Here is a 25983-nt window from a genome sequence, read left to right as displayed (position 1 = left end):
ACAAGCACACGGACTGGAACAAACTGCAGAACCTAGAATTTTACAGAGACAAAGAGGGAGAGAGAGAGAGAGAGAGAGAGAGAGAGAGAGAGAGAGAGAGCAAACATACACATACACAGCGCAACGTAACAGCAGATGAAAAAAAAACAGCATGTTCTACACCAGTTTTAGATAAAACATATATTTGTGTTCCAAACAACAAAAAAAATTGTTTTCACTTTAGGCATGCCTTAACTATGACCCGAGACACATTGAAATATCATAGTAACTGTCATACCAACCACCTGGAACACCTAAGCAACCATCTTAAATACCTTAACCACCACCAAGCAATCACCTTGCATACCATACCAAACCAAATAACAACACCAAAGCAGACATTAGCGACATTACAGCAACCACCTGGAATGCCTTAACAGCACCTTAGCACCTACTTAACAGCACCAGAGCAATCATACGATATACCATGGCAACCTCTTGCCCTAGTGACCAAGTAGCAACAGACTAGCAACTGCTTGGAATGCCCTAACAACACATAAACTGTGTAACTATTCAGCATTTTCTAACGGAAATCCAGTTATCTACTTATCTCATAATATCTTTTGAAGCATTTGTTAAAAGGCTATGATTATAGGGAACTGTAGTTTTCTCTGGTTTGTTTATTTTCAGAAGCTGTGTCTTTTAAGGTGGAACTGTATAACTGAGGAGTAAAACAACTGTTGCTTGTATATGGTTAAAGTTTAACTTATGTGTGTAATTTTTATTTGTCTCTGTTGAAAGACCCTGTCTGCTTGTTTTGTCTGCATATTCATTTCTAACCAACAACACAACTCAGAAAAAGCGTATGTCAGGTCAGTTTCAAGGTCAGTGCTTTATCAGAAACAAAACATTTTGTTCTTCATCTTGTTTATCAAACTGGGATGTCTCTAAGGAAACTAAGCTTGCAGAAATTTAGAGTGATTATCTTATGCTTATGACGTATAAGCTACCTTTATAAACTATCTGTGAAAACATCTTCTTTGTCCACATTCACATAGTGCTCTGTGCTATTTTGTGTAGACCACTTTAAGGTTAATAAACTAATTTCTGATTGCAAATGCTCTGTTAGATTTCAATTCTTAATACTTGTACTTATTTTCTCTACCACAGTGTGTATGTTTTTATTTATTGTTTGAAACTTGTGTGTAAATTGAGTTGTTTAGTTTTGTAGTATGCAGCTAGCAGGGTTTTTCAAAATTTTGTTTTGCTTAATAAGCAAAATGGAGTATTGGTTGCAATTATGCCTGAGGCAGCAGTGGATAAACTTGTGGTTACATGCCAGGAAACATAGTGGAGCCTGAGAAGGCCATGTTCAGGGAACCGGTGAGGATCGTGCCTGCTGACCTATTACTGGCTTTTTTGTTGAAACATCCTTCCACACTGTGTTATGTGCCCTTGGGCTTCATGGTTATTGAAACGTAATATTATTACCCTCCCCAGTGACCTGTCCCAGCATGAGATCCTGATCAAAAGGACTCAGTGGCCTAGCAATGGTTAAAACAAAGCCCTGACTTTTATGATTCTTGTTCCAGACGTACACCGTGTGAATGGCAGCGATGTTGTCGTCAGCATGGTCTTGGGGCAGCTCACAGTGACTGATGCTGATAATGCTGGATAAACCGCCAGCTGTTTTGTTTTAATCAGATCTCTACAGTTTGTCCTTCCAAACCAGACACACTCACAGAGATGACCCTGTTTGACCCAAGAATGCCACACCTCCTGGGATGCTTTTTAAAATGGCCTTATATATTGTGTCAGTCCACACAACAGGAGGTTGATTAAAAATGGTTTTGGAGCAAAAGCTGTTGTTTTTGTTTAGGCTTATTTTTAGGATTATTTTGAAAGTACAAAGTATTAGTCTTCAGGAGTCCTGTGAACCTGTGGTTCTTTGATATAAATACAGACAGTAGTCACCAGGGACTTTTTTGGAAAATTAATTTTGGAAAATTCTGTCAATCAGTTTTCCTGTCATATGGGGACAATACATTTGTGTGTGTGTGTGTGTTTGTGTAGGAAAATGATTGCTTATTGTTTGTTAACTGTTTTTTGGTTTCCTAATAAGCTTAGTGAACTTCAACCTCCTTTGTCCAGTTTTCATTTTTACAGGTTTGTCTTCTCTTTCGTGCTAAGTCCTATGGCATGAACAACTTCTAAAAACTCTAACCCCACTTTCCCTGATTTTCACATGAAACAAGATTAAAAGCTTATTTTAATTTAGTTTGTATGCCTCCAGGACATTTTCATATTTTATCCAGATGTTGCTCACTGAACGTATTAAAACAAGTTGTTGTAACACAATATTTCCCGTAGGATGTTCAGCCAGAAAACCAGGAGATATCCGTCTTATGAAACATTATTTTGGTGCCCTATATTTTCCCTAGCACAGAAGAGGTCTAATCCAAATTTGAGAAAATATGGGAACAGAGTGAGAGCATGCTGGTGCATATATCCTCCTCCATTTTGAAAATGCAGCTGTTGATGTTGCAGTGTCTCAACACATCTGGTCATTTTGAAGGAGGATTAACAAGGATTATTTTTCATATTAAATGTAGCAGCATTGCTGTCTGTTTTTCCATGAACAGATATTGCTAGAATTGTTTCACAATTTAATGTAAAAGGTCTATATAAGATGTACATAAAACAAGGTACACAATTACTGAGCTTGCATTAGCAGTTTAAACATGAACATTTGAGCAATTTTTAATTAATTTCTTTTTATCCCTTAATATTTTGGCTCTGCATTGAACAATACTGCCACAAAAAATATTGACTACATTTAAATATTTTTTTCATACTGCAGTAAATTTAAATAGAGTTCCTTTGTAGATCATATACAGATTAAAATATTACATGAAACATGCTGCTTGTTTCAGGGGTTTATAAAAGCCGACTAATCTATTGTGTGCCTGAGAGTAAGCTGATATCTGATATTATGATTCCACAATTTTATCATAAATAACCTGCCAATAAATCACTCACAATATGTCTTTAAAAGCTGTAGCTGCAAACATTCAGCATAATGTGCTCTTTTTAACCAAAAATAATACATTATTTTGATAAGTGTCTTCATGGAATGTCATGTCTTTGAGCTGAAGAAGAGCCATAGTTTTGTCACTTTTGTCCTCCGAGGAGTAGGCATGCCTGTCACTACACTCTTATGAAAATGCAAACTTCTTATTAATGAAAACATCTTTATTGCTAAAATGAGATATATGCAATTTAGCTGTTGAAAGAGAGTATCTCCTGTAAGAGATGCATAACTTGCTATATGTAGTGCTAACTGTTGCACTAGGATTTATGCTAATGTTAGATTTTGTGCTCATGTTAGCATCCGTGCTGACACTACATTCTATACTATAGTTAACCGTCAGTTATGTTAGTATTCAATGAAAATTGTTTTTGAGCTGTTCACTAACATCAGTTACTTGTGAGCATGTTTTAACAGTCTCACTTCACAAAATATCTATGCTCCTGGGTTTACAATTTACCACTTTTAGATTGAGATCATTAATGAGACAAATAGTTCTTCAACCTTAGATACATAGAGCTTTGATGTCATGTTTTGTTTGTTTTAATTTACATTTGCTTCTGTCCCTCAAGTGTCCTCCTACTGCTCCCCACACCTGTGAGCTTTTGTTGGGTATATGACAGAGCTCTTGTCTATTGTTTGTCTATATAAGCTATGTGACTTTGCCTTTGATTTGTCTCTAGTTTTCTGTTATATTATTGTGTTTACATTGCTTATTATATGTGTACTGATCAGGGCTACAACTAACGATTGTTACTTTAGTAGAATAATTTTTTTTTTTTTTTTTACAGAATCGGATGTGATATTACATGTTTACAGTGGTTTAAAAGGCTGATTTTAAAAGACTCAAGTGTTTCCAGAGAATGGTTGTGTTAGATGGCTGAAAATCAGTGTTCAGGTAGTTGGACTGGTTCAGAATTTGTTTTGTGGGTTGTGAGATAAGAACATTTTATGCTATCAAGTAATATTTTCAAGTATATTTGAGAAGCTCTACGCTCTACATTGTCCAGTGCCCATTACTGCATGTGAGAAATGATCATAAGAGAGCTGTGGTCAGTACGGAGCTTTGCATCTTCTCAGAATCCCCATTTCATAAATCTTACTCAATATTTTGTAGTTATTTACCCCCTTATTAACTGCAAAAGTACCTATCAAATTAGGTGACAAAAATTCTAGATGCTCATTAGCGACATTGTGATTTCACTGGAGGTGGGGAAACAAGATTTTACTCCAAGCCGTTACTCACGATGCCCTAAACAGGAGGGGCAAGTGTACAAGCAGCAATTTGGGCTCAGTGTGTGGCAGAAACGGCAAAGAATCCTATTCACTCTCCACTCCAAACTCCAGGAGCTCCATTTGTGAGCTCCACTAGTGGGAATTTGGAAAAATCCAACAAACGTAACAACACAAAAACTAAATCTCTATACCTTAAAAAATGTGCAAACACAAAAGCTCATACCTGGCGCTGCCACAATAAAATTGGGAAACATTTATGGATGTTTTATTAGTGATAAATGTTAATGTTTTTTTTTGTTTGTTTGTTTGTTTTTTTACAACGTAATGTGCACAAAGTGGCAGCACAGTGGTGCAGCAGGTAGTGTCGCAGTCACACAGCTCCAGGGAGGTTGTGGGTTTAAGACCTGTTGACTGTCTGTGAGGAGTTTGGTGTGTTCTCCCAGTGGCTGCGTGGGTTTCCTCTGGGTGCTCAGGTTTCCTCCCACGATTCAAAAACGTACATTGGTAAGTGGATGGGCGACTCAAAAGTGTCCATAGATGTGAGTGTGTGTAACCCTGTGAAGGACTGGCGCCCCCTTCAGGGTGTGTTTCTGCCTTGTGCCCAATGATTCCGGGTAGGCTCTGGACCCACTGTGACCCTGAAGTAGATAAGCGGTTACAGATAATGAATGAATGAATGGTTCCTTGTATGTTAGTTGTTTGTGACAGACCTCACAGGTGCTGCCTATTGTCTGTCTTAATGAGCTTTGTGTCTTGCCTTTGGATTCTCTGTCACTTTCTGTTCTGTTTCAATTTTTATAATGGTTGGGCCCTACTTTTATAGCTCTATTACTGACTGGAATTTAACTGCCCCTGCCTGCTTTTAATAGCTATAAGATGCTTCATTTTGTCCCTATGGATTAATGTTTTGTTACCTAATATAATTCTACTGCTAGAACACTAATTGATAGGTGATGTACATATTTAGACAAATACTAGGTTAGAAATAGGCTGATAGTCCTGGCTTTTACAAATTTTTTGGGAAAATTTGTCTTGTGTGGGTTCGATTCCCGCTCCGGGTGACTGTCTGTGAGGAGTTGGTGTGTTCTCCCCGTGTCCGCGTGGGTTTCCTCCGGGTGCTCCGGTTTCCTCCCACAGTCCAAAAACACACGTTGCAGGTGGATTGGCGACTCGAAAGTGTCCGTAGGTGTGAGTGAATGTGTGTGTGTCTGTGTTGCCCTGTGAAGGACTGGCGTCTCCTCCAGGGTGTATTCCTGCCTTGCGCCCGATGATTCCAGGTAGGCTCTGGACCCCCCGCAACCCTAAAATTGGATAAGCGGTTACAGATAATGGAATGGAATTTGTCTTGTAGTCTTGGTAATCTTGATTGTAAAACAAACAGTTATTAGTTTGGGTATAGGTGATGAGAAAAAATATGAATGTGTCAAGACTGTTATCAAAAAGCTTAGGAGTTTTGGAATTGCCAAGTTTTACTGTGCCATTTTGCTTAGACTGGATTTGCATTTGAAGAAGGAAATAACAAGTTCACATTATATCAGTTCTGTCTTTATTTAATTATGCCTTTACATTTAAAAACATAAGGGACCTGAGTGGTACACATATTTAAATATATTTTGCCCTTATCTATCATTATAGCAGTGAAGAAACAAATGAGAATTATTTGGATAAACATGCCTATAAGTGTGTGTGTGTGTGTGTGTGTGTGTGTGTGTGTGTGAGAATAATCCCTGACATGGTAACACTCTTCCATCTGGAGGGGAAATCCTTGATGTCGTTTTGCTGTTTCTGTGGATGCAAGCTTAAGCGTTAGAGGGGATGCTCTGCAAGACAACAGTGTACATTGCTCTTCAAGATTTGACGTAACTTGGTACCTATATTAATTTTTATCAGTTTATTCAATTATGAAATGCAGTATATATTTAACATAGATATTTTTGTATCCCTTGCAACACACCTCTTCTACACTGAGATGTGATAGCATGCAAGAGAACTGGAGAAATTTAGCAGTAGGTCATGGCTCTCACAATGAACCGCTGCCCTCTTTCCTAAGTGTTTAGGGCAGTTGTTGTTTATGTAATGTGTTTTATTTGTGTTATATTTTTTGTTGGCTTCCCATGACCAGCCTTCTGCAGGGGAAGCTGTAGAGTACCTCTGAGGCAATATCCAAGAAAACTTTTCAGGAGTGCAACACTATTATAAATTTATCAGTTATGCTAAAAATAATACATTTATTATACATTTCTATGGAAAGATTCAGAGCCACACATAACTGGGTGATTAAGCTCTAAATTTCCCCTTGCTGTAACATACACTCTGCCAGAGATGCTTTAAATGAGATTACTCTAGGGCAGCCTGGCTTGGAGAAGGGAAAAAAAATGTAGGATTTCATTGATGCTGTCACAAATTGGTGACTAAAAACCTGAATTAAAAAGCCAGAAGCCATAGTAAGCATAACATATAGGAGAATTCTGATTTATTATATTTATTATAAAGTACAAAAGGGATAAATATAAAATACAAAATAAGCTTACTATAATATAAACACATTGTGTCCCAAGCTTAAAATGTCTCAAGTGTATAAAAAACAAATTTCCAAATTTTCAACATTATTTAAAAAGTATGTATGGGGCTGTGGAGGCTAAATGTGGAAATAGACGGTTTGACCCTCTTAAGGGTTGGACGGTATTGAAGAACACTGGTAAACTAATGTAAACTTAAATTGCTTTATTTGCAAATAATGAATAAGTCTAGATTGACTGGTCTGCTAAAAATAAAATAAATAATAAATATAAAATGTTTCTTTTGAGTGGAACCATCCTTTCTTGAACTTTAATGGTATGCAGTTTTTAAAGCACCAAAAACAAAATCAGGCAGGAGCTGATACTACTCGTCTGAAGTGATTTTGTGGCAGGAAATAAGGTATTTTCGATTGATGCAATGACACCACTGTATTCATATGATACTCTTCTATAAATCTAGGGATAAATGTAATGATCTAACATGTCATTATATGCATGTTGCTTACCCTAAAATAAGGTACTAATCTCTGGTATGTAGATGAGTTCTGGGACATTACAGGAGGCTATATCTCTGTTAAAACAGAGTTTTACTTTCCTGTCCAGCATCAAAAAACTTTTATCATGATATGTTTTGAATTATTTTGCATTACTTGACATTTCACGTCCTACTATGAGACAGTTGTGCATGTGCACATTGCAGTGACGATGCTGAAATGATATAATGTGCAGTCCTGTCACTCTGTCATATCATATCATTAAAAGCAGCAGGGCTGATACTGATGAAATAATTTGATAACGATTAAGACGATGCAGCTGGTCAAAACACCAAGGATTTTTCTTTTCCTCAGGTTCCTTATGGTTCTAGTATGTCTGATCTTCAGTGTCCTTTCCACCATCGAGCAGTATGCAGACTTCGCCACCGGGACACTATTCTGGATGGTGAGTTTTATTCCTGCATAAATTCATTCATTTTTAGTAACTTTTTATCTTGTTCAGGGTTGTGGCCTACCTTGGTGTAAGGAAGGGACACATCCTGGACGGGGCATCGTCCCATCACAGGGCACCACACACACACACACACACACACACACACACACACACACACACACACATTCACTGCTTTGGACACTTGAATTGCCTAATCACCTAACAATGTGTGGTTTTGCACAGTAGGTGGAAACCGGCGCACCCAGAGGAAACCCACACAGACACAGGGAGAAATTCCCAATCCCAGAACTCTGGAGCTGTCTGTGTCAGTGACACTACTTGTTGTGCCACCATGCTTATTCATGTTTTATTTAAATATGAAACATCAAATAGAGAATTTTATAATCATTTGATTAAAAAAGTGTGAAATCCTGTGAGTGGTACAGTGGTGCAAGAGCTAGTGTCACTCTCACAGAGTTCAAGGGTCCTGGGGTTGTGGGTTCAAACTGTTTTCCCTGTGTCTGCCTGGATTTCCTTAGGGTGTAACAGGTTCTTCCCACAGTAGGTGGTGGGTGAATTGGCATTTAGAAGTGTTCATACATGTGTGTGTGTGTGTGTGTGTGTGTGTGTGAATGAGTGTGTGATGCCCTGTGATGGACTGGTGTCCTGTCCACAGTGTGTTCCTTCCTCTTCCTTGCACCCAGTGATTCCAGGTAGGCTCTGGACCCGCCACAGCACTGAACAGAATAAATTATATTTGTCTAAGTATAGTGCAATACCACTGACACCCACATGATGGAGTAAGTTCATTTTAGTAGAAACAATGTTTTGAATGTCTTGTCTTTTCTCAGGGAAAGGCTTGAAATGTTGGGTTTTTATCATTGCTATAATATAACACATCTAATATTTAAAGCAAGTGCAAAGGAAAACGGAGGATATCTGCTTTAATGCTCATAATAAAATGCAGTGGAGTTGGGCCTCATGCATGTATTTACCATATGTTTATATATAATTAGTTGTATTGGATGGAAGTGTACATTTTAAGTTTAAGCAGTATCATTAATGTGTGAAAAATGTTATTGTGTTATGATACCTTACTTCCAAATGCACATACTTTTAGCATTTGCATTTGGATATTCACTGTGCCGGTGCTACAGGCTTTCTTTTTTTAATTGTCTTTTGCTAGTCCCCACACATTTCTTTTTCACATCATATGAATGTATAAGGAAATTGCCCATAACTATGGCAATCCATTTTCATGCAATATTCAGTATACTGCATTTCACACAGAGCTTGATAATAAAGGTTGACACAAACAGGATTTGCTTGTACAAGTAACATAAGCATAATCAGTTGTACACAGAATAATCATGCATGTCTTAGCTTTTCTTTTCTTTAAACATTTTCTTTTCAAATTATGCTTAATTCATTATGTTTAAATATAGATAAATTTGAAGTTTAAATGAACGATATTGTTTGATTCATATTTCTATTTCTGTAATATTTTGAAACTAAAGCAACACAGCTCAGTGTTATAGATTTTTCTCCACACATGTCCCATCTTGCAAACTAAGCTCTTCATATTCAGGTTATTAATATATAAATTATATTATTTTTATTGTTATTGTTGTTATTATTGTTGTTTCTAAAGTGAAATATGACCAGTTTGTTCATATACTATTAAGGTATTCCATCAAATCTAACAATATCAAAAGGGTATAACTCCGATATATTGAAATTTAAAAGTCTGTTTTGTTCTTTTGATATTATTTTTCATGTCGACCTTTGTTTGTGAGAGCATTTACTCCCACTTGCTACTTTTTAATTTTGACTGAATGTTGTGTATACATGCTGTGCAGGTTATGTAATTCATAGCTATAACTAAACAGCTGGTCTGTTTACTGTAAATATTAAATATGGCACAGAAAATCTGGTTATTCTTTTTAACAGAATTTATCTAATGCGATTATATCATCTCTTGTCTGGATAATGAAACTGGTATGTCATAGACCAAATATGTTCAGCCTGTGGTGTATTTGCTGAGCACACCTGATATGGTGTATGTGTGGGTTATAACACCACAGCTGAGAGGCAGTGTAGTATTACATCTTTGTATGTATCACCCGTCTGTGTAAGCAAGCTCTTCTCTGGCCACCCACATTAGTTATATGCTCGTCTCACCTCAGGGGTCACAGTGGCAATCAGGGCCAATTCATTATGAATAAGAGGTCAGAGCAGAGGAATAGATAAGTGCTTTGTGTCTTAGAAAGGTCAAACTGAATTCCCCCCCTCACAGGACCTGTGTTCATTTGTTAAAAGTTTAGTTTTCTGATCAACGTTATAAACACCAACACTCATCCATCAGCTCTGCTATTTACATACACACCCAACGGTCATGTTTTTTCTGTCTTTAGGAGATTGTTTTGGTAGTGTTTTTCGGCACAGAGTATGTGGTGCGTCTGTGGTCGGCAGGCTGCAGGAGCAAATATGTAGGTATCAAAGGAAGACTGCGCTTCATCAGAAAACCCATCTCCATCATAGGTACTTTTCTACACAATACAACAAAAACATCTCTTAAACCACAATCTTGGAAACATTTACATATTGTGATAGAACAATGACAGTGGTGATAGTACTAATATAACATTAATTGTTGTTGCTGTATTTTTGTTGCTTTTATCTATATTGCTATCCGAACCATTCACTAGGCATGTCACTAAGAGGTCTCATTTTTAAATAAGGTCAAGTTCTTATAAGAACCAATAAACACATTCAAAATACTTATTTCTGCTTTTATTTATTGAACTGCATCTGCCTCATCCCAGGTTATGTAAACAACACAGTTAAAGTTAATGTAATCTTTTCAAATTATTGAGATCAACTGATTTCCTAATAATTGTGACAGACCAACTATCAACAAAAATGTAACCTCTAAGATTAAACTAACTCATGTGTGCCTGTGATCCTTCTTTCTGGAGCAGATTTGATAGTTGTGGTTGCATCAGTCGTAGTACTAAGTGTGGGTTCAAATGGACAAGTTTTCGCCACCTCTGCCATCAGGTATTATTGTAGAAAGATGATTACTTCCCAAATTATGTCTAAGAGAAATTTAGTCACATAAATTTTCACTTATTTTATAATGTCAGTTATTTTGTATTTCTTGATAAAATGGCGAGTGGTCTTCAACATGAATATTAGACACCAGTGTCATTTGCTTTCAGAGGAATCCGCTTCCTTCAGATTCTGCGCATGCTCCATGTGGATCGTCAGGGAGGCACATGGAGGCTTCTGGGGTCTGTAGTCTTTATTCATCGACAGGTCAGTTGTTTGTCTTCACACATGTACAAACACACAGTGACTAAAACAATAAAGCTTGAGGACTGCATTTCAAATATCTGCGCAAAACCAGTGCAGTGTGTAATATCAAGACATTTATTTATACAAAATTGACAGTTTTTGTGAAGTGCATCCTGTCAGTTTTTTAAATATATCAACTCTACAGGCCTGCAGTGTGCCTGCTCAGTCTTTCCGCCCAGCTTTAATAACTGTTCAGTTACCTTTGCCCAGTGAGCTGTGATCAGCTTCACTGAGCTGCTCTGCAAACCTCTTAGGGTCATTCCCACTCATAATACAAAGCCTTTTGTTGGATAGATAACATCAGTGAAAGGAGAAGAACAAGACACTTTTATGATTATCAGCATCATTTAATAACTTTGGAATCTGCCAACCATTATATAAACTGCAATGTCCTGGGCAAAAGGAGTATATTATTGAATACGGAGAAAGGCATTTAGTTGTATTCTCTGTGGCTCAAATCAACCAGATTTATTGTCTTATTCTAAGTGTATGACTTTGAAAATTTAAAAAATTATGTCAGAAGGAAGGGTTGTTTATTTTAACAGTAATGAACATTGCAGAGATATCCTGAGGTAAAATTAAATTACCCAACATTTGCATGTATAATTAATCCTATTCAAATAATATTTATGATTACCTCTGCACAAGGACAGACCCAGTGTGGTGCAGGTGTTACATCAAATGAGTTTTCCCCATGCTGTACATCTGTCTCCTAATCATGGTCATCTTTAGCCTCAAGCCTTCAGTGACCAAAAAAGGAATTCATGAGTCCATGCTGAAGTAATCAGAGTCTTAGGCTGAATGATTCTCTTCCAGTGATCAGGGACATTATATTATTCCTCAAGCTTCTACACATGCACACACTCTCACGCACAAGTGGACAGAGCTCCATTTCTCTCAATTTTGGGCTGATTAATAGCCTTATGGCACTTTCCCACTGCTCATTCCCTGTTTGACTCAGCTCAACTCTTTTGCTTTCCCAATAGGTAAATCTGGTATCTAGCTCCTGGAACTGGGTAATTTTTTAGCCCCTGCTCGCACCTGGTTCGATGCAAGTCAAGTAAGAAGGGACTAAACCGTGAAGTGTAAACCTTGCAGAGTTACCTTGCAAACTTATTTACACACTGAAATGCAGACCTCAAGCCACAAACTATCCATTTGCCAAATCTCCAAGCTATTTAGTTGATGTGGCCTTTATGCCTTCTTATCATGTCTTTCTAGTATTTTTTAATGGCTTTAATCTTTCACATAATTAATTTGCAGTGTCCAAATCTTCATGTGATTGTATGTGGCCTTATTTATTTCTCTTAAAATATTTTTTGAAAGAGCTCCAAATAAGTCTTTTTAAGAATTATTTAAGATATTTATACTCACATTGCAACTTTGTTAACTTCTGTACCAGGAGCTGATAACAACACTTTATATTGGATTTCTGGGTCTGATCTTCTCCTCATACTTTGTGTATCTGGCGGAGAAAGATGCAGTGGATGAGGAAGGGAAGACAGGATTCTCAAGCTACGCTGATGCACTGTGGTGGGGTGTTGTAAGTCTGACAAATTCACTCACACAAAAAACACAGAAGCACACAGAGTGCACATAGCAGACTAAGTCATCATGTCTGATGCATCAGTAAAACTAGCATAAAGTGGGGTCAATGTGCTTTGGATATTTCTTTGCGTATGTCTGTGTATTATGAATTTGGGTCTGTTTATATACTGAAATTGGGATTTGTCCACCATTTCCAAAAATAAGCAACTAGTAATAGTGGCAATATTCTTTGAGATATTTTGTGTTGCAGGTCTATATTTTTAGATAGTATATCGTAGACCATGTAATGTTAGTAACATTTGCCCTTAACGTCAAGCCACTTATTGAAATATTTAGCTGTTAGAGCAAATGTTGAATTAGTATAGTGGAAATGTTCAGTAAACATCTGTTTATTAGCATTTCAGGGTTGTAGAAAGAGTTAACAGCAGTATTTCTAAATCCAGAACTATACAATAAAATGAACTATTGAATCCACCTCAGATGAGGTTTCCAATCTAGTTAATTAACAAGTTGAATTTAATGTGAAAAGTAATGAGAAAGCAATCATAGGGTTGCTCAGGGGATCTGTGTCGTACAAAAGCCCTTGCAATAGTCTCCTTTCACCTCTTTTCACCTCGCCTGCTGTCCCGCTGAAAGCCTCCTCTCTTTGCCGCACTCTGAGGCGTCAGCATCTTTAATTAAATCTTTAATTGCGGGGTTTCTACCTTTTTGTGGAGAGGGTCAGAAAGCGTGAGGCGTCCTGTTGCTTTCTGTAATGGAGGACAAAAGCTGTTGTTTGTGTGGAAGAGGTAGCAAAGAGAAGCCCTCAACAGGGGGATTTGCTCCTTTTTGTTTTTTTTTGTTTTTTTTTTCTGAAAACTGTAAACTTGAGCATGAGTAGAGGCAGGGGGAATGAACTTGGTAAAGGAGAGGGAGACAAAGAAAGGAAGGGTGAGTGGGGCTGAATGGGAAGAGGGAAGTCAAGGGACATGGAGATGGAGGAAAAGAGGTAGGAACATGGGAGGGACAACGTCTGGGAGAAAGGGCCTGCTGGAATGGCAATCTGCCTACCAACATTTCTAATTATTACAGACTTGCTTGTTATAAATGTAATTGTTTGCTAACTAGTATTCAGTCTGTGCTCAACTATAGAGGACTGAGGAAATTAAGTGTATTTGGAGTTTTTCTCCAAATGCAGCTCAGTTTACAAGATTAATCCCTTGTAGTAACAGTGATGTAACTTCTTGTTTTAACTTTTTGACTAGTTTCACAGCAGTTATTAAAATAACTGACAATATTTTCTGATAATAAGTTGGTCTATGTATAAAATTAATCAATTAATCATCAGCCTGGGGTTCAAAAGATTGTTATTCTTTATAAAAGATTAATGCCAGAACACTACAGTATATCCAGCCTGATTTAAGGTGCAGCAATGAAAAAGGTGGAACATTCCCATATGAAAATTTTGCTGGCATTTTACAGGAATGCTTATGATTATCATTTAATCAGTTTATTCGCATTCATACAAGTTTGCCCCCAAAATGTTTTCATGATTCCTTTACAGAACACAAGATCACACAAGACCATTAAAAAAGATTTTCACCTTTGTGCTGAGTGCAGTCTAACTGAAACTCTTCACTTACCAGCAGGTTTAATGTTACGCTAAAAGTGTTTCTCTGAAATAAATATGTTTTTAAAACATGAAACATTATATTGTCAGAATATTTCAAAATATGAACAGAATGTACTATAATATATATTCGGCATTTTTTCACTTTTTATATGGGTCTGTAGAGAGTGAAAGAGAGAAATGCGAAGGCTAGTTTGGTGCTGTTCACTCTAGGGAGCTGCAGGTGCAGAGGAGGTAAGAAGAGGCCGCCAACATCATGAATCATACCTCTTATTCCTAGAACGACCATATGCCAACTCGTTAGCTTAACTGCTTGTTCCTCTTTCTGGCTACACCCATCCCTCTTTCATAAAGAGAGGAGTTGGCAAGGAAAGCAGGATAAATGTGTCAGAAAAGGAAGAGGCAAAGGCTGGATGGAGTAGATTTTGAGGCCAAAGTTAGTTAAGTTAAAAAGGAGAAATCGTGTGTGAAGGAACAGAAAACTCAAAATCTTCATTCAAAGACAAAGTGTATAAGAGAAGTGCAGAGATTATTGCACAAGTTCAACAGAGGGACAGGGGGACAGAGAAAACTAGGAATTTATTAAAGAGTGGTAGATATAATCAGGTCACGGACTGTGACTACCACATACAATAATTGCCCCATCTCTCTGTAAAAGCACACTGTACACCATAAGGGGACATTACAATATCAGTTTTTAGTTTGGCCACACACGTAGACCATAGGCTGCACTCAGTGACTCAGTGAATCATGCACACTGGCTTCATGGTCTGAATAAATTGTATATCTCAGGATGCAGCAGCCTGGGTTACCATTATATCTCACTCACAAACCCACACACACACGCAAAATCCTCTCTGTCTCATAAGAAGCATGGGGCACCACGATTGGCACTTTGGAGCTGGTTTTCTAACTTGAACCAGAGTGGCCAATTGCGTACCCATGTCATGGCTAGTATTGTGTGTGAGCTTTGAAAGCTGGGATTAAACTCTCCTTGCCACTCTTCACCCCAAAAGCCCACGTGAAGGGCCTCGGCCTCCTTCAGCCTCTATTGTAGGTATTGTAAAAGAAAAGCCTCAGACACACTCATTGTGAGCAGAGGGCTCTCTGTGTGTGTCAGAGTTGGCTCCTCTTTCAGTGCATGGGTCTAGAGGTATTTGTTCTCCTATGTTTGCTGAATTCCCTCAGTTTATAATGGATTAGGGGAAAGAAGAGTGTATATATGATGAGTCAGACTGTACTTGGAAAACCTGTGTTTATAAGTATTACGGTAACAAGACCACATTTGTCACCACTGATATTTTAGTAATGGGAGGCAGTCACTCATGTGGGTTCTAAAAACACATCATTCTTATTAGAACTTAATTTGGGCCAATGAGCAATGTTTTTAGCTTCAATGGTATATGTATTTAATGAAATCTTGTCTAATTGTGAAACAGTATCATTTATATTTTGTTAAAATATTTTAACATATCCGTGACCCTGGAATAGATTAAATGGCAAAGGAGATGATGATGATGATGATGATGATGATGACAATTTTAATATAGAACAGACATTAACACAGCAAAAAATACGACAAACTTTAAATTCAACTGTTGTTTTTTCTACTGAGCCAGTGTAAATAACTAGTTGTAAAGATGTTTCCATTTAGCAATTAACCTCCCTATTCCAGTGCTTCAAGCTATGTGGGATGTATACAACATGGCTATGCCTACATGATGAATTGATTAAACTTTGCTATACTTGCATTGTGAGCTCTGCAGAGTGGTTAAACTTTGCTTTCCCTGGTCCAAATAGCAGTTAAACCTTGCCATACCTGTGATGCAGGCTCAGAAATTACGTCTTGCCATGCCCACTCTGCAAAGCTGAATTGAGTTCAAGAGTGTCTTGGTATATTTTTACCCCCCAATTTTTTTCCTCTGATAGAAAACTGCATGCTAGCTAAGTTAACTACTATTTCTCCTGAAGTACAAAGTACTGAAGTACTAAATATCAATCCCATCATCAGTGAAAGTATTATTAAAATCGTTGTTAAAATAATTTATATGTAGCATATTATATTATGGTGGCACAGCAGGTAGTGTCGCAGTCACACAGCTCCAAGGACCTGGAGGTTGTGGGTTCCAACCCTGCTCTGGGTGACTGTCTGTGAGGAGTTTGGTGTGATCTCCCCGTGTCCGCGTGGGTTTCCTCCGGGTGCTCCAGTTTCCTCCCACAGTCCAAAAACACATATTGGTAGGTGGATTGGCGACTCAAAGGTGTCAATAGGTATGAGCGTGTGAGTGTATGTCACTTCGTGAAGGACTGGTGAGTGAAATGAATGTTATATTATACTCAGGGTTTTCATAGTTCTGTTTTGAACAACCTATGGGGTTAAGCCAGTTGAAGTTGGGAATGATTAGGAGGCCAGACATGACCCCATTGGTAGATTTTAACCTAGACATTGGGGAACACACTGGCACATGGATCTTTTATGGACTCCGACAGTCATGAACTTGAATTTAAATCTTATCTGAAGGACTGTGCTGTTTGTTGAGTACAGTGTCCCCATCACTGCATTGAAGCGTTGGTATCCACGCGGATTACAGAGACAACATCACCTGATGGCCCCACCAACATAATTTCCTGCAAAGCTGCGTACAAGTGGATCAGACAGAGCAGTGCTACTGGAGTTTTGAAACACTAAAGTGTTACTGCTAGACTAAGAGTAGTCCACCAACCTAAAATATTAAGCCCAAACTCTTGCTGTGGTCAGCACCCAGTGACCATTTTAAAGTTGCTGCAACAGTTGAGCCACTTCTTCTGCCTCTGAAAAGATCAACAAAGTGTGTCTAATAGAGTAGACAGTGAGTAGGCATGTTTAAAATTTCCAACAGCACTGCTGTGTCTGATCCACTTGTACCAATACAATGCGCAGTAAATGCAGAAATTTGAATGATTCATCACAATGTAATTGTAAGTTTATTCTCCATTTCATATGAATTGTAATTTAGGGGATGTTGTATTGTAAAAATACATACAATTATCAAATTAAATGTCTATATGTTTTAATGTGAATGCCCTTTAATTCAATAACGTGCTTGCTTGACTAGATGTATTGATGGGAAATTTATTTCTATTTCTTGCACAGGTCACTGTGACTACAATAGGTTATGGAGACAAAGTTCCCCAAACGTGGATAGGGAAGGCCATTGCCTCTTGTTTTAGTGTGTTTGCTATCTCCTTCTTTGCCCTGCCAGCGGTAAATACATCTCTCACTCTCTCTAACTCTCTCACAAACATAAACACACACACACATACACGCACACACATTGAGAGAGACAGAGCACACAATTCTCAGACCCTGTCTGGCGCCCTGGGGCACTGTTATTCTATAGAGGCCCCTGGAGTAATGGGGGACCAAGGTTAATGGGGTCTATTAAAGAGAAAGCAGGGCCCCTGGGGGCTTGGTTCTCACATAACACTTTATATAATATACAACTGCAACATTTGTGATGTGCAATTTTTGGATAAAAATTTCTAAATACAAATGCACAGATATTGGGTCTGTGTGAATTCTCTCACTGCAACTATTATTTCAGCTAATATGAGTCTTCAGCTAACTGATTTTAGTAAACAGACAGTCACATAAATACGTTTATATGTATCCTTTTTGTTATGTAATGCTATTTATGTTTATGTAATAAGAAGGCTGATAATACATTATTTTTAATCTGGGTAGATTATGCAGGCCTATGACTTTATCCTTAATTATTTAAAGAAGGAAAATTATCTGGGATGTAAGAGCAACACGTGTCAACACTAACTCTCATTTCAGGGTATTCTGGGTTCAGGCTTTGCGCTGAAGGTACAACAAAAGCAGAGACAAAAACATTTCAATCGTCAAATCCCAGCTGCTGCCTCATTAATACAGGTAATGTTACAGTTATCCAAAAACAAATGCAGTGACTTTTCATTCTGAGATGTACATCATTTCCATATGAATCATACTACATCAGTACAATTACTAGCAAAACAGTCCTTTTCTGGTACAGATCTCCTTGTCTCTTGCTCTTCATTCCACAAAAAGGAATTTGCCATTGCGTCATTCTAAAGTTATTTTTTACTGGATATTTGTTGATTTTGTCTAAGGCCCACTTCCCTGAGGAATAAATAAAGTTATATAATCTCTCTGAACAAAAACATATTGGGTGAAAAAGATCATAAAGATTGGAAGCTAGAAAGACATGAATATAATTAATTTGTATAATGGTGGTTAATTACCATGTTAGTTCTGAACTTCTTTTTTCTAAAAACAAAGCAATATAGTGAATAATATCTGTGTTGATTTGCAGACACTGTGGCGATGTTATGCTTGTGAGAAACCTGATGGCTGTCCAGCTACCTGGAAGATGTATGTCCTGACAGGTGACTACATCCCAGTTATAAACTCTGAGAACTCCAGTCCTGGAAACTTCAGAAAACTGGTGAGAATAATATACCTTTGTAATGTTTGTCTCTGCTCTGTTTTTACTTCTTTGTGCTCTTTTTGATACTGTCCTTCCCGTTGGCACTGAGCAGCCATAGTAGGTCACTGTAAAGTAAACCTAAGCTTCTGTAAAGTAACATTGTATGTAATCTTTGCCGTAGGCCTGTTCACATGTGCACCTGGTGCAGGTGAAGTGACAAAGGTGTGTTTGGAAGATAGAATTAAGTGTGTTAGAATGGACTGGATCAGTTTGCAGAAAGTGTAAAAGGGACATTGTACCATATTGGTGAAGGTCATCTGCTTTCTGCTTTGTATGTTACACAAGGCTGAATAGAGGGCTGGATTTGAGTAGTAAATTCTTTCTTTTATAGTGAATGGCAGGAATTTGCAGTGTGTAGGTTGAGGTGTAATACTGTGGTCTGAATTCATGGGGCAGGCATCGAAAGAATGAGTTTTTCTTTTTCTGTCTCTTTCTCATATTTGCTGTATCCCTCATTCAATCTCTCACTCTCTCCCCTGGACACCAAGTTGACCCCAGGCCTCTTTGTCTTCTCTACACAATGACACAGTCAGATGAGATGATGTCACGGCCGCCTCTCTCCTGGGAGAAAACCTTTGTGTAGTGCAACAACAACAAAAAAATCTTTGTGTAGCTCTGTCTCCAAACATATTGGGAGAGCGGCCGTCACTTCCACCTCTTTCTCTGTGCGGGCGTGTGACTGTTCTCTCGTTCATAAACCAACCATTCATTCCTTTCTCATTTCCAAAGCAGTCATTCACTGATCCACTCTAATATCCTCCTACACTTGCTGTTCAATTTAATGGGAAAGAGTCATTTCACTATCAATGTCTGGTTGACTGAAGTTCGAATTAAGAAAGGAATTCTGTAGTTCAAAGTGATGCAATGAGTGTGAGAGAATTTAATCATTGAGATCAAACATTAGCTTCTCCACGATGATAGTCCCCAGAAATGTAAAGCTTGTGGCGTTTCAGGTTTCTGTTGTGTGTGGGTGGACAGTATGAAATATTTATGAAATTGTCTCAGAAGGACAAATTTACATCTCATATAAATTACTGATTTCCATTTGATATGTCAAGTACTACAGCTATATCCTGAGCTGTAGTATTTCTTGCAAATATTTCAAGTATCCCCATGTCTTTTCACTGTGGAAGACTTCTGAGTTGCTTTTGCAGATTGTATGCTTGATAAAAATGTGGATTAGATTTGTTCAAATTCATCTTTTCTGACTGATGTTTGTGGGGTTTGATTTGGGTCATATGTGAAGCAATTACAGTTATTCCATATTTTATAGGCCATAGCAGTGAAGAAGTACCTTACCATAACAAACTCAACTCCGTTTGTGCTTCAGATTAGAGAATAACTTTTTTCATGACAAGAAAAAAGCCTTTGTGGATTTTTTTATCATCATGGATGATAAGGTATTCAAAAAAATCTGTGATAAAGTCAGGAAAAAGTCTTAGAAGGCCTATACATCTTTTGTTGTCTGTCTCTTCATACAGTCTACATATACTTCACATAATTTACCACTTTAATCTTAATATAACTGGCACTTTTATTGCAGTTCTATTTTTATTTTATTTTTTTGTGCAGAGTAAGCGGTATAAGAGGAGGCTTAAATCCACACGTGACAATGGCTCCCTGAGTAACACAGGAGAGAAGGCCCTTTCTATCCCTCAAATCACCTATGACCATATAGACGACAAAGAAGACAAGAGAGAGGTGCCTTTCTTCCTTGAGGAACCTCCAGGTATTAAAGCCTTATTAATGATTCATGGATCCCACTTTTGGTTTGGAAATCAGAACCTGATTCAAAACAATATGTTCTTTATTAAGTTTTCTGTTAATAACATTTTAGCCCAAATGTTTCTGTGTAATTCTTCCAGTAGTATCTTGAAACTGACCATGTGTCACTCTGTCATGTGTTTTTCTCTTGCTTTTGGCTTGAGAATGTCTTGACACAAAGAATTAAACTAATCTGATCAAAATAATGGTTTGAGACATTTTCTATGTGACATGACTAGAATTTGCTAGCATATTACAAACCCCATTTCAAGAAATGTTGGGACACTTGCTAAAAATGCAATAAAAACGGAAATCTGCAATTTAGGAATTTACAAGAGCGTGTATTTAACAGACAAAAAAACATGGTATCGTTTTTCAGTGTTTCCAATATCAAAATGTGTTAAATATAAACAAATTTATAAATGCCTGCAATAAACAACTGGGTAGCATCACCTTTCTTTTATTTGTACTTTGTACTTCCTTACTAACTAACGTAGGTTTCCTCCCACAGTCAGAAACATGGAGGTTGTGAATTGCCTTCTGTATTAACTGTCCTGGTGTGAGTGAATGAGTGTGTATGTGAATGAATGTCTGTATGTGTGAGTGAATCTGTGTGCCCAGCAGAGGCGATTGCTCTAAGACTGCAAGGGAAGCTCAGCTTCCCCTAAAATGTAAAAAAAATAAGTGATCAAATATATACTGTTGTGTGTACGTGTCATTGAATAAATGTGCACTACAACGCACTCAACTTTTGTTCAGAATCAGCTTCTTATCACTGGTAAAGACGCGGTTTTCCTCTCAATCATTCCTGCAGCTTCAGTGCTTTAAACGGTGTGGACAATAGCGAAGCAGTGAAGTGCAGCGAAACGAGACGAGTCATTAAATAAATGCTGGGCTTTGTCCTGCCCATCGGATGCTCAGCGTATCTGGGGGTCTATGGGGCAGTGGGCTGGCCTCGGCTGGCCCGGACGCTCAGCTTCTGCATGATGATTGGATGATCTGTCTAAGGCTGAATCCCTTTTTGATTGACAGCGAAATGAGTGAATCAGTGATCCTGTGGTGTAGAGATCCGTGGGAGCACAGGCGGACACACTTCACATGGGCCAAGGCCGTTTAAGCAACCTAGCTCTGCTGGCTATTGAGAGGACACTAGTCAAGTCCCTGGAAAAGACGCCTTGTTGGTACGACAGGGTCACAGATCATTGTCTTAAAAAGGAACACAGGGTAGAATTTACGTATAAATAAACCGACACATTTTATGATGTAGGCCAAAATTGAGCTTCCCCTCCTTGAAAGACCAGCATCTGCCACAGGTGCCCAGATATGGATGGGCGTTCTATACTGGGTGAAACCCCAGTGGCCGATACAGTCCTCCAGGTGGACGGTCATTCCTGGTTGAGAGTGTGCTGTGCGGGTTTGGCTGTCGTTTCTTGCCAGTGTGTGTGTGAATTGAGTGTTGAATGGAATGGCGTATAATAACGTGTAACAAGTATAATAATAATAATAATAATAATAATAATAATTGCTGCAGCATTGCAAGTGGATATTTTTGCCCATTCTTGCTGTGTACAAGGTGTTCGCATTTGCATGCTTCTCCTCCTCATGATGCTATGTATATTTTTAATAGAAGTAAGATCTGGACACATGCAGGTCAGACAAGTACACACACTGTATGTTTACGAAGCCACACTGTTACAGGTGCAGAATGAGGCCTGACATTATCCTACCTGAAATACACGAGGACATCCTGGGAAATGACCGAAGCATATGTCGCTTCAAAATATCACTATAAGCCTTGAAATAAATTATACCTTTACATATCTGTGGATCACACATGCCTTGGGCACTGGTGTACTCCCCATGCTACCACAAACCCTGTTTTTTTTTTCACATAAAAATCTGTATGTACTTTTTCATCTTTGACAATGCATTGTCAATTTTTCCCCAAAACAGACTGAAACGTTGACCTTTCTGACAACAGAACATGTTTCCACTGTCTTTCTGCTCATTTCAGTTAACATGCCAGTGTGTTTCTGTGCAAAATAATTATATATGCTGCCTTCTTCAGATAATACAGATAATACAGTTTCAGGATACATTTAATGAAGCTCTGGACTATGTTGAGTATCAGTGATTTTTCTAAAGTTCACCTGTGCTAATACATAGATGGTGAAAATCTAAATTTTTGCAGTCTTGCCTTAATGTTCTGTTTAACTGTTTGGTAATTCTCTAACAGGTTTTAGCATAAAGTGATTAGCAATTACCTATTTAATGCTTGCAAAGTTTAAATCATTATTGAATACTCTTTTGTACCTTTTTTATTCACATACTTACAGTGTAATGCTTCATAAAATCGTTATATGTATTTTCTACACATTTTTCACTCTTATTTTTCCTCCACACTTTTTTGGAGTGTGTTGCAGGCATCAGACTTTAAATTTGTTTATATTTACTAAATGCAATCAAGTATAATTTGATTTTACATATGTCCCTTAAACGTATAATTCATAATTGTAACCAAAAACACTTTTGTTAAAATTCAGAAGATGTTTCCTCACCAATTACTAGCTCTCCAGTCTGTTTTCGTACTGGAAACTAGTCTGATGTGTTTATGAAGCCCCAGTGCCTGTAAATGAGTGAAGACAGACTGGCTCAGTCCGGTATGCTAGGCTTTTTCTCTCTCTCTCTCTCTCTCTGCTCATGGGAGAGGCATCTGGAGTATTTTTAGACAATGGAGAGAACCCCAAACATTGAAAAGCATGAACTGAAATGAAATGCTCATGACTGCTCCACTGGTGGGTAATATTGACTTACTTTTGCTGTTTCTGATCATTTAATGTGGAGATGTCTCCAAATTCAGAAGATGGCTAACTGCATTACCGAAAGTGCTACAAACAATTCCAGTTACAAATGATTTCCTGTGGTTATTCTAACAGTAAATAAAGACTTACAGACAAATTAATGTTTAGCCACGTATAAAATACCACCTTAAAAGATGATTAGCATTGGAATGAAAACAACAAGAGAGAACTGAACTTAGCTACAATCGTAGAGGTTCCCTTTAAAATAAAGAGATTTATAAAATCTTAGATTCAGGTTTTATTGCATTTTGCAGAATGTCTTTTTTCTGGAAATTAGGTTTGTACATGTATATATTGCTGAAGATACATTGAAACACAGTGAACCCTGTTTGTACTCTTGTTGACACCCTGACAAAAAAAAAAATCTCAGATCTGGTGCCTGAAGAGGCTGTAGCGAAGCTGAATGAGCTACAGGATTCACATTTAAGTACTGTATCGTCTGACATTCAGTGGTCTTTAGAACAAAAGCCTAAGATAATTATTGATAAGAAGTATTCTTAAATAGAAATTCTAAAAGAATTAAGACAAATTTACATCTCATATAAATCACTAATTTTCTTTTGATATGTCAAGCTATATGATACAGCTATATCCTGAGCTGTAGTATTTCTTGCAAATATTTCAAGCATCTCCATGTCTTTTGACTGTGGAAGACAAAGGCATCTGAGTTGCTTTTGCAGATTGAATGCTTGATAAAAATTTGGATTAGATTTGTTTAAATGTTGACTGTAGCTTGTGGGGTTTGATTTGCATCATATGTGAAGCAATTACAGTTATTCCATATTTTCTAGGCCATAGCAGTGAAGAAGTACACACTGCCTTTCTGTCAGCATAGTGTTCTCTGTTTGTGCTTCGGATTAGAGAATAACTTTTCCATGACAAGAAAAAAGCCTGTTTTTTTAATACATCATGCACCTCAATAAGAAGTATTCTTTTTACTTAGACTTAAATATAAAATTCACAAAGAATTAACAGGAGCTCTGACAACAGTAATGGAGAGGAAAGGACAGTTAAAAAGACCTGGCCCATTTTTCCACACTGGTGATAGATGTCATTTTCCATATGTGACTGGAACACATCCTGTGTAAAAATGAGCTCCTGCCAAATGAATCCACGCCCTCTTGCTGTTAATAAGGCTGTTTTTGTGGGTTTTTACAGGTTTTTCCTGTCAGATGGCTTTATCATAAAAGCAGAGACTGTGCCCAGCAGTTATTGGAAAAAAGAGAATGTCTCTTCTCTGAAGCTTGATTAGTTCGGTAGGAATGAGAGATAATGAAATAGGACCATATGTCTGTTACACTTTGAACTTGACCAGAAGAAAAAAACCTTGCTCATTAACACTTTGGTTTATGAAGCTCTGTCAGTTGGTCTTTAAAATCCAAGGGTATGTGAAGTGTGCTCAAGTGAGAGAATATTTTATAAAGTTGTCAGAAACATTGCAGATACTGCTGCTTCTAGATTTGCTGCAAAGTCAGTGAAAACATTTTTCCAGAGCAGACACAAGGCAGACTAAAAAAAATTAACAAATTTTTAACCAAAGGGTTTGGCTCTGGGTTTTTGGGTTTTGGCAACTGTCTTTTGTCTTAAATGAGGCCTAATGCAATGTTTTAATAATCTCACACCAGTATTTCTTGACATATATGCACACAATTTTTCAAAAGATAGTTTGTTCTATCTTTTACTTACAGATAGATTGTTCTTCATTTACTTAATTTCCAGTCGAAAGGTTAATTAAGTACAACACTGTTTACCATCAAATAAACAGTCTGATTTAAAGATTTAACTTTTGTGAGATTGGAGAAAATTGAACTCAATTCATGCTTCAAATCAGAAATAATCCACATGTGCAACCTTGCGCTGTGAAAAGACTACTCTATGATATATATAAAAAAAGGTTTTTGACTGGCAGTTAGTTAATGAAGGGTGGTCTCTGAATTGGTCGCTTGTCCTTTTCCCTGATTTTACCCCTATAGGCATCACAAAGATGTTCAAGCAAACAGGTGAGCTCTGTGTGTGATTGTACCTTGCCTGGTGCTGTGTGCTTTCTGGTGTCTTACTCTTCCTTTTACCTGTTTTTTTTTTTTAATGTTTTCTATGTCTTTTTAATATTTGGATTATATTATTACCTAAGATTTGTAGGACTACATCAGAAGTGAATCTTGAGGAAAACTTTGAAACATTTTTCTTTTGTCAAAAGATTTCTGCTGCTAAGATTACTTGTGTTTACCCCTTTTTTATGTCATTGTTGCAAGATATTACCAAATTAAATCCCAGAGACCTGTATGTGGGCGCATATTTGAAATCCCCTATTCTATACAACTACACATTTCCTTTTTATTGCATAGTCTTTAATGAATAACTTGTAGTAAGTGAAAATAAAGTCTTGAATTTAATGAAAGAGTAATAATCTTAAAGTAAAGCGGTTAATGTGACAGAGGTGTGCAGCTGCCAATTGTGTATGCAGGATCAAGGGACAATAGAAATGTAGAGAAAAGACAAAGAATGTAGGCACTGTGGGCCTAGGGCAGTGTAGTACTAAGTTTTGCCTCTGAGATATTTATAAAGATTACTAAATGTATCTATT

General features: G+C 37.6%; 1 protein-coding gene across 4 annotated transcripts in view; it reads left to right on the top strand.

Moving 5' to 3' along the window:
- Positions 1–25983, top strand: part of kcnq1.2 (potassium voltage-gated channel, KQT-like subfamily, member 1.2) — a 149238-nt gene that overhangs the window by 12271 nt on the left and 110984 nt on the right. For 3 of the 4 annotated variants that reach the window (XM_066667395.1, XM_066667393.1, XM_066667396.1), the window contains exons 3-12: positions 7671–7761; positions 10164–10290; positions 10731–10809; positions 10971–11067; positions 12509–12649; positions 17397–17507; positions 18084–18179; positions 18601–18732; positions 20347–20503; positions 25373–25399. In XM_066667395.1, the coding sequence (XP_066523492.1) occupies positions 7671–7761; positions 10164–10290; positions 10731–10809; positions 10971–11067; positions 12509–12649; positions 17397–17507; positions 18084–18179; positions 18601–18732; positions 20347–20503; positions 25373–25399 (1058 nt within the window). The remainder of the gene's footprint in view (positions 1–7670; positions 7762–10163; positions 10291–10730; positions 10810–10970; positions 11068–12508; positions 12650–17396; positions 17508–18083; positions 18180–18600; positions 18733–20346; positions 20504–25372; positions 25400–25983) is intronic. The other variant, XM_066667394.1, reaches the window with a different exon arrangement.

Source organism: Hoplias malabaricus, chromosome 4, assembly GCF_029633855.1.
Source record: "Hoplias malabaricus isolate fHopMal1 chromosome 4, fHopMal1.hap1, whole genome shotgun sequence".
NCBI classification, from domain to species: domain Eukaryota; kingdom Metazoa; phylum Chordata; class Actinopteri; order Characiformes; family Erythrinidae; genus Hoplias; species Hoplias malabaricus.
The sequence above is the reverse complement of the archived record's forward strand: the minus strand, read 5'-3'. Positions and strand labels throughout refer to the sequence as shown.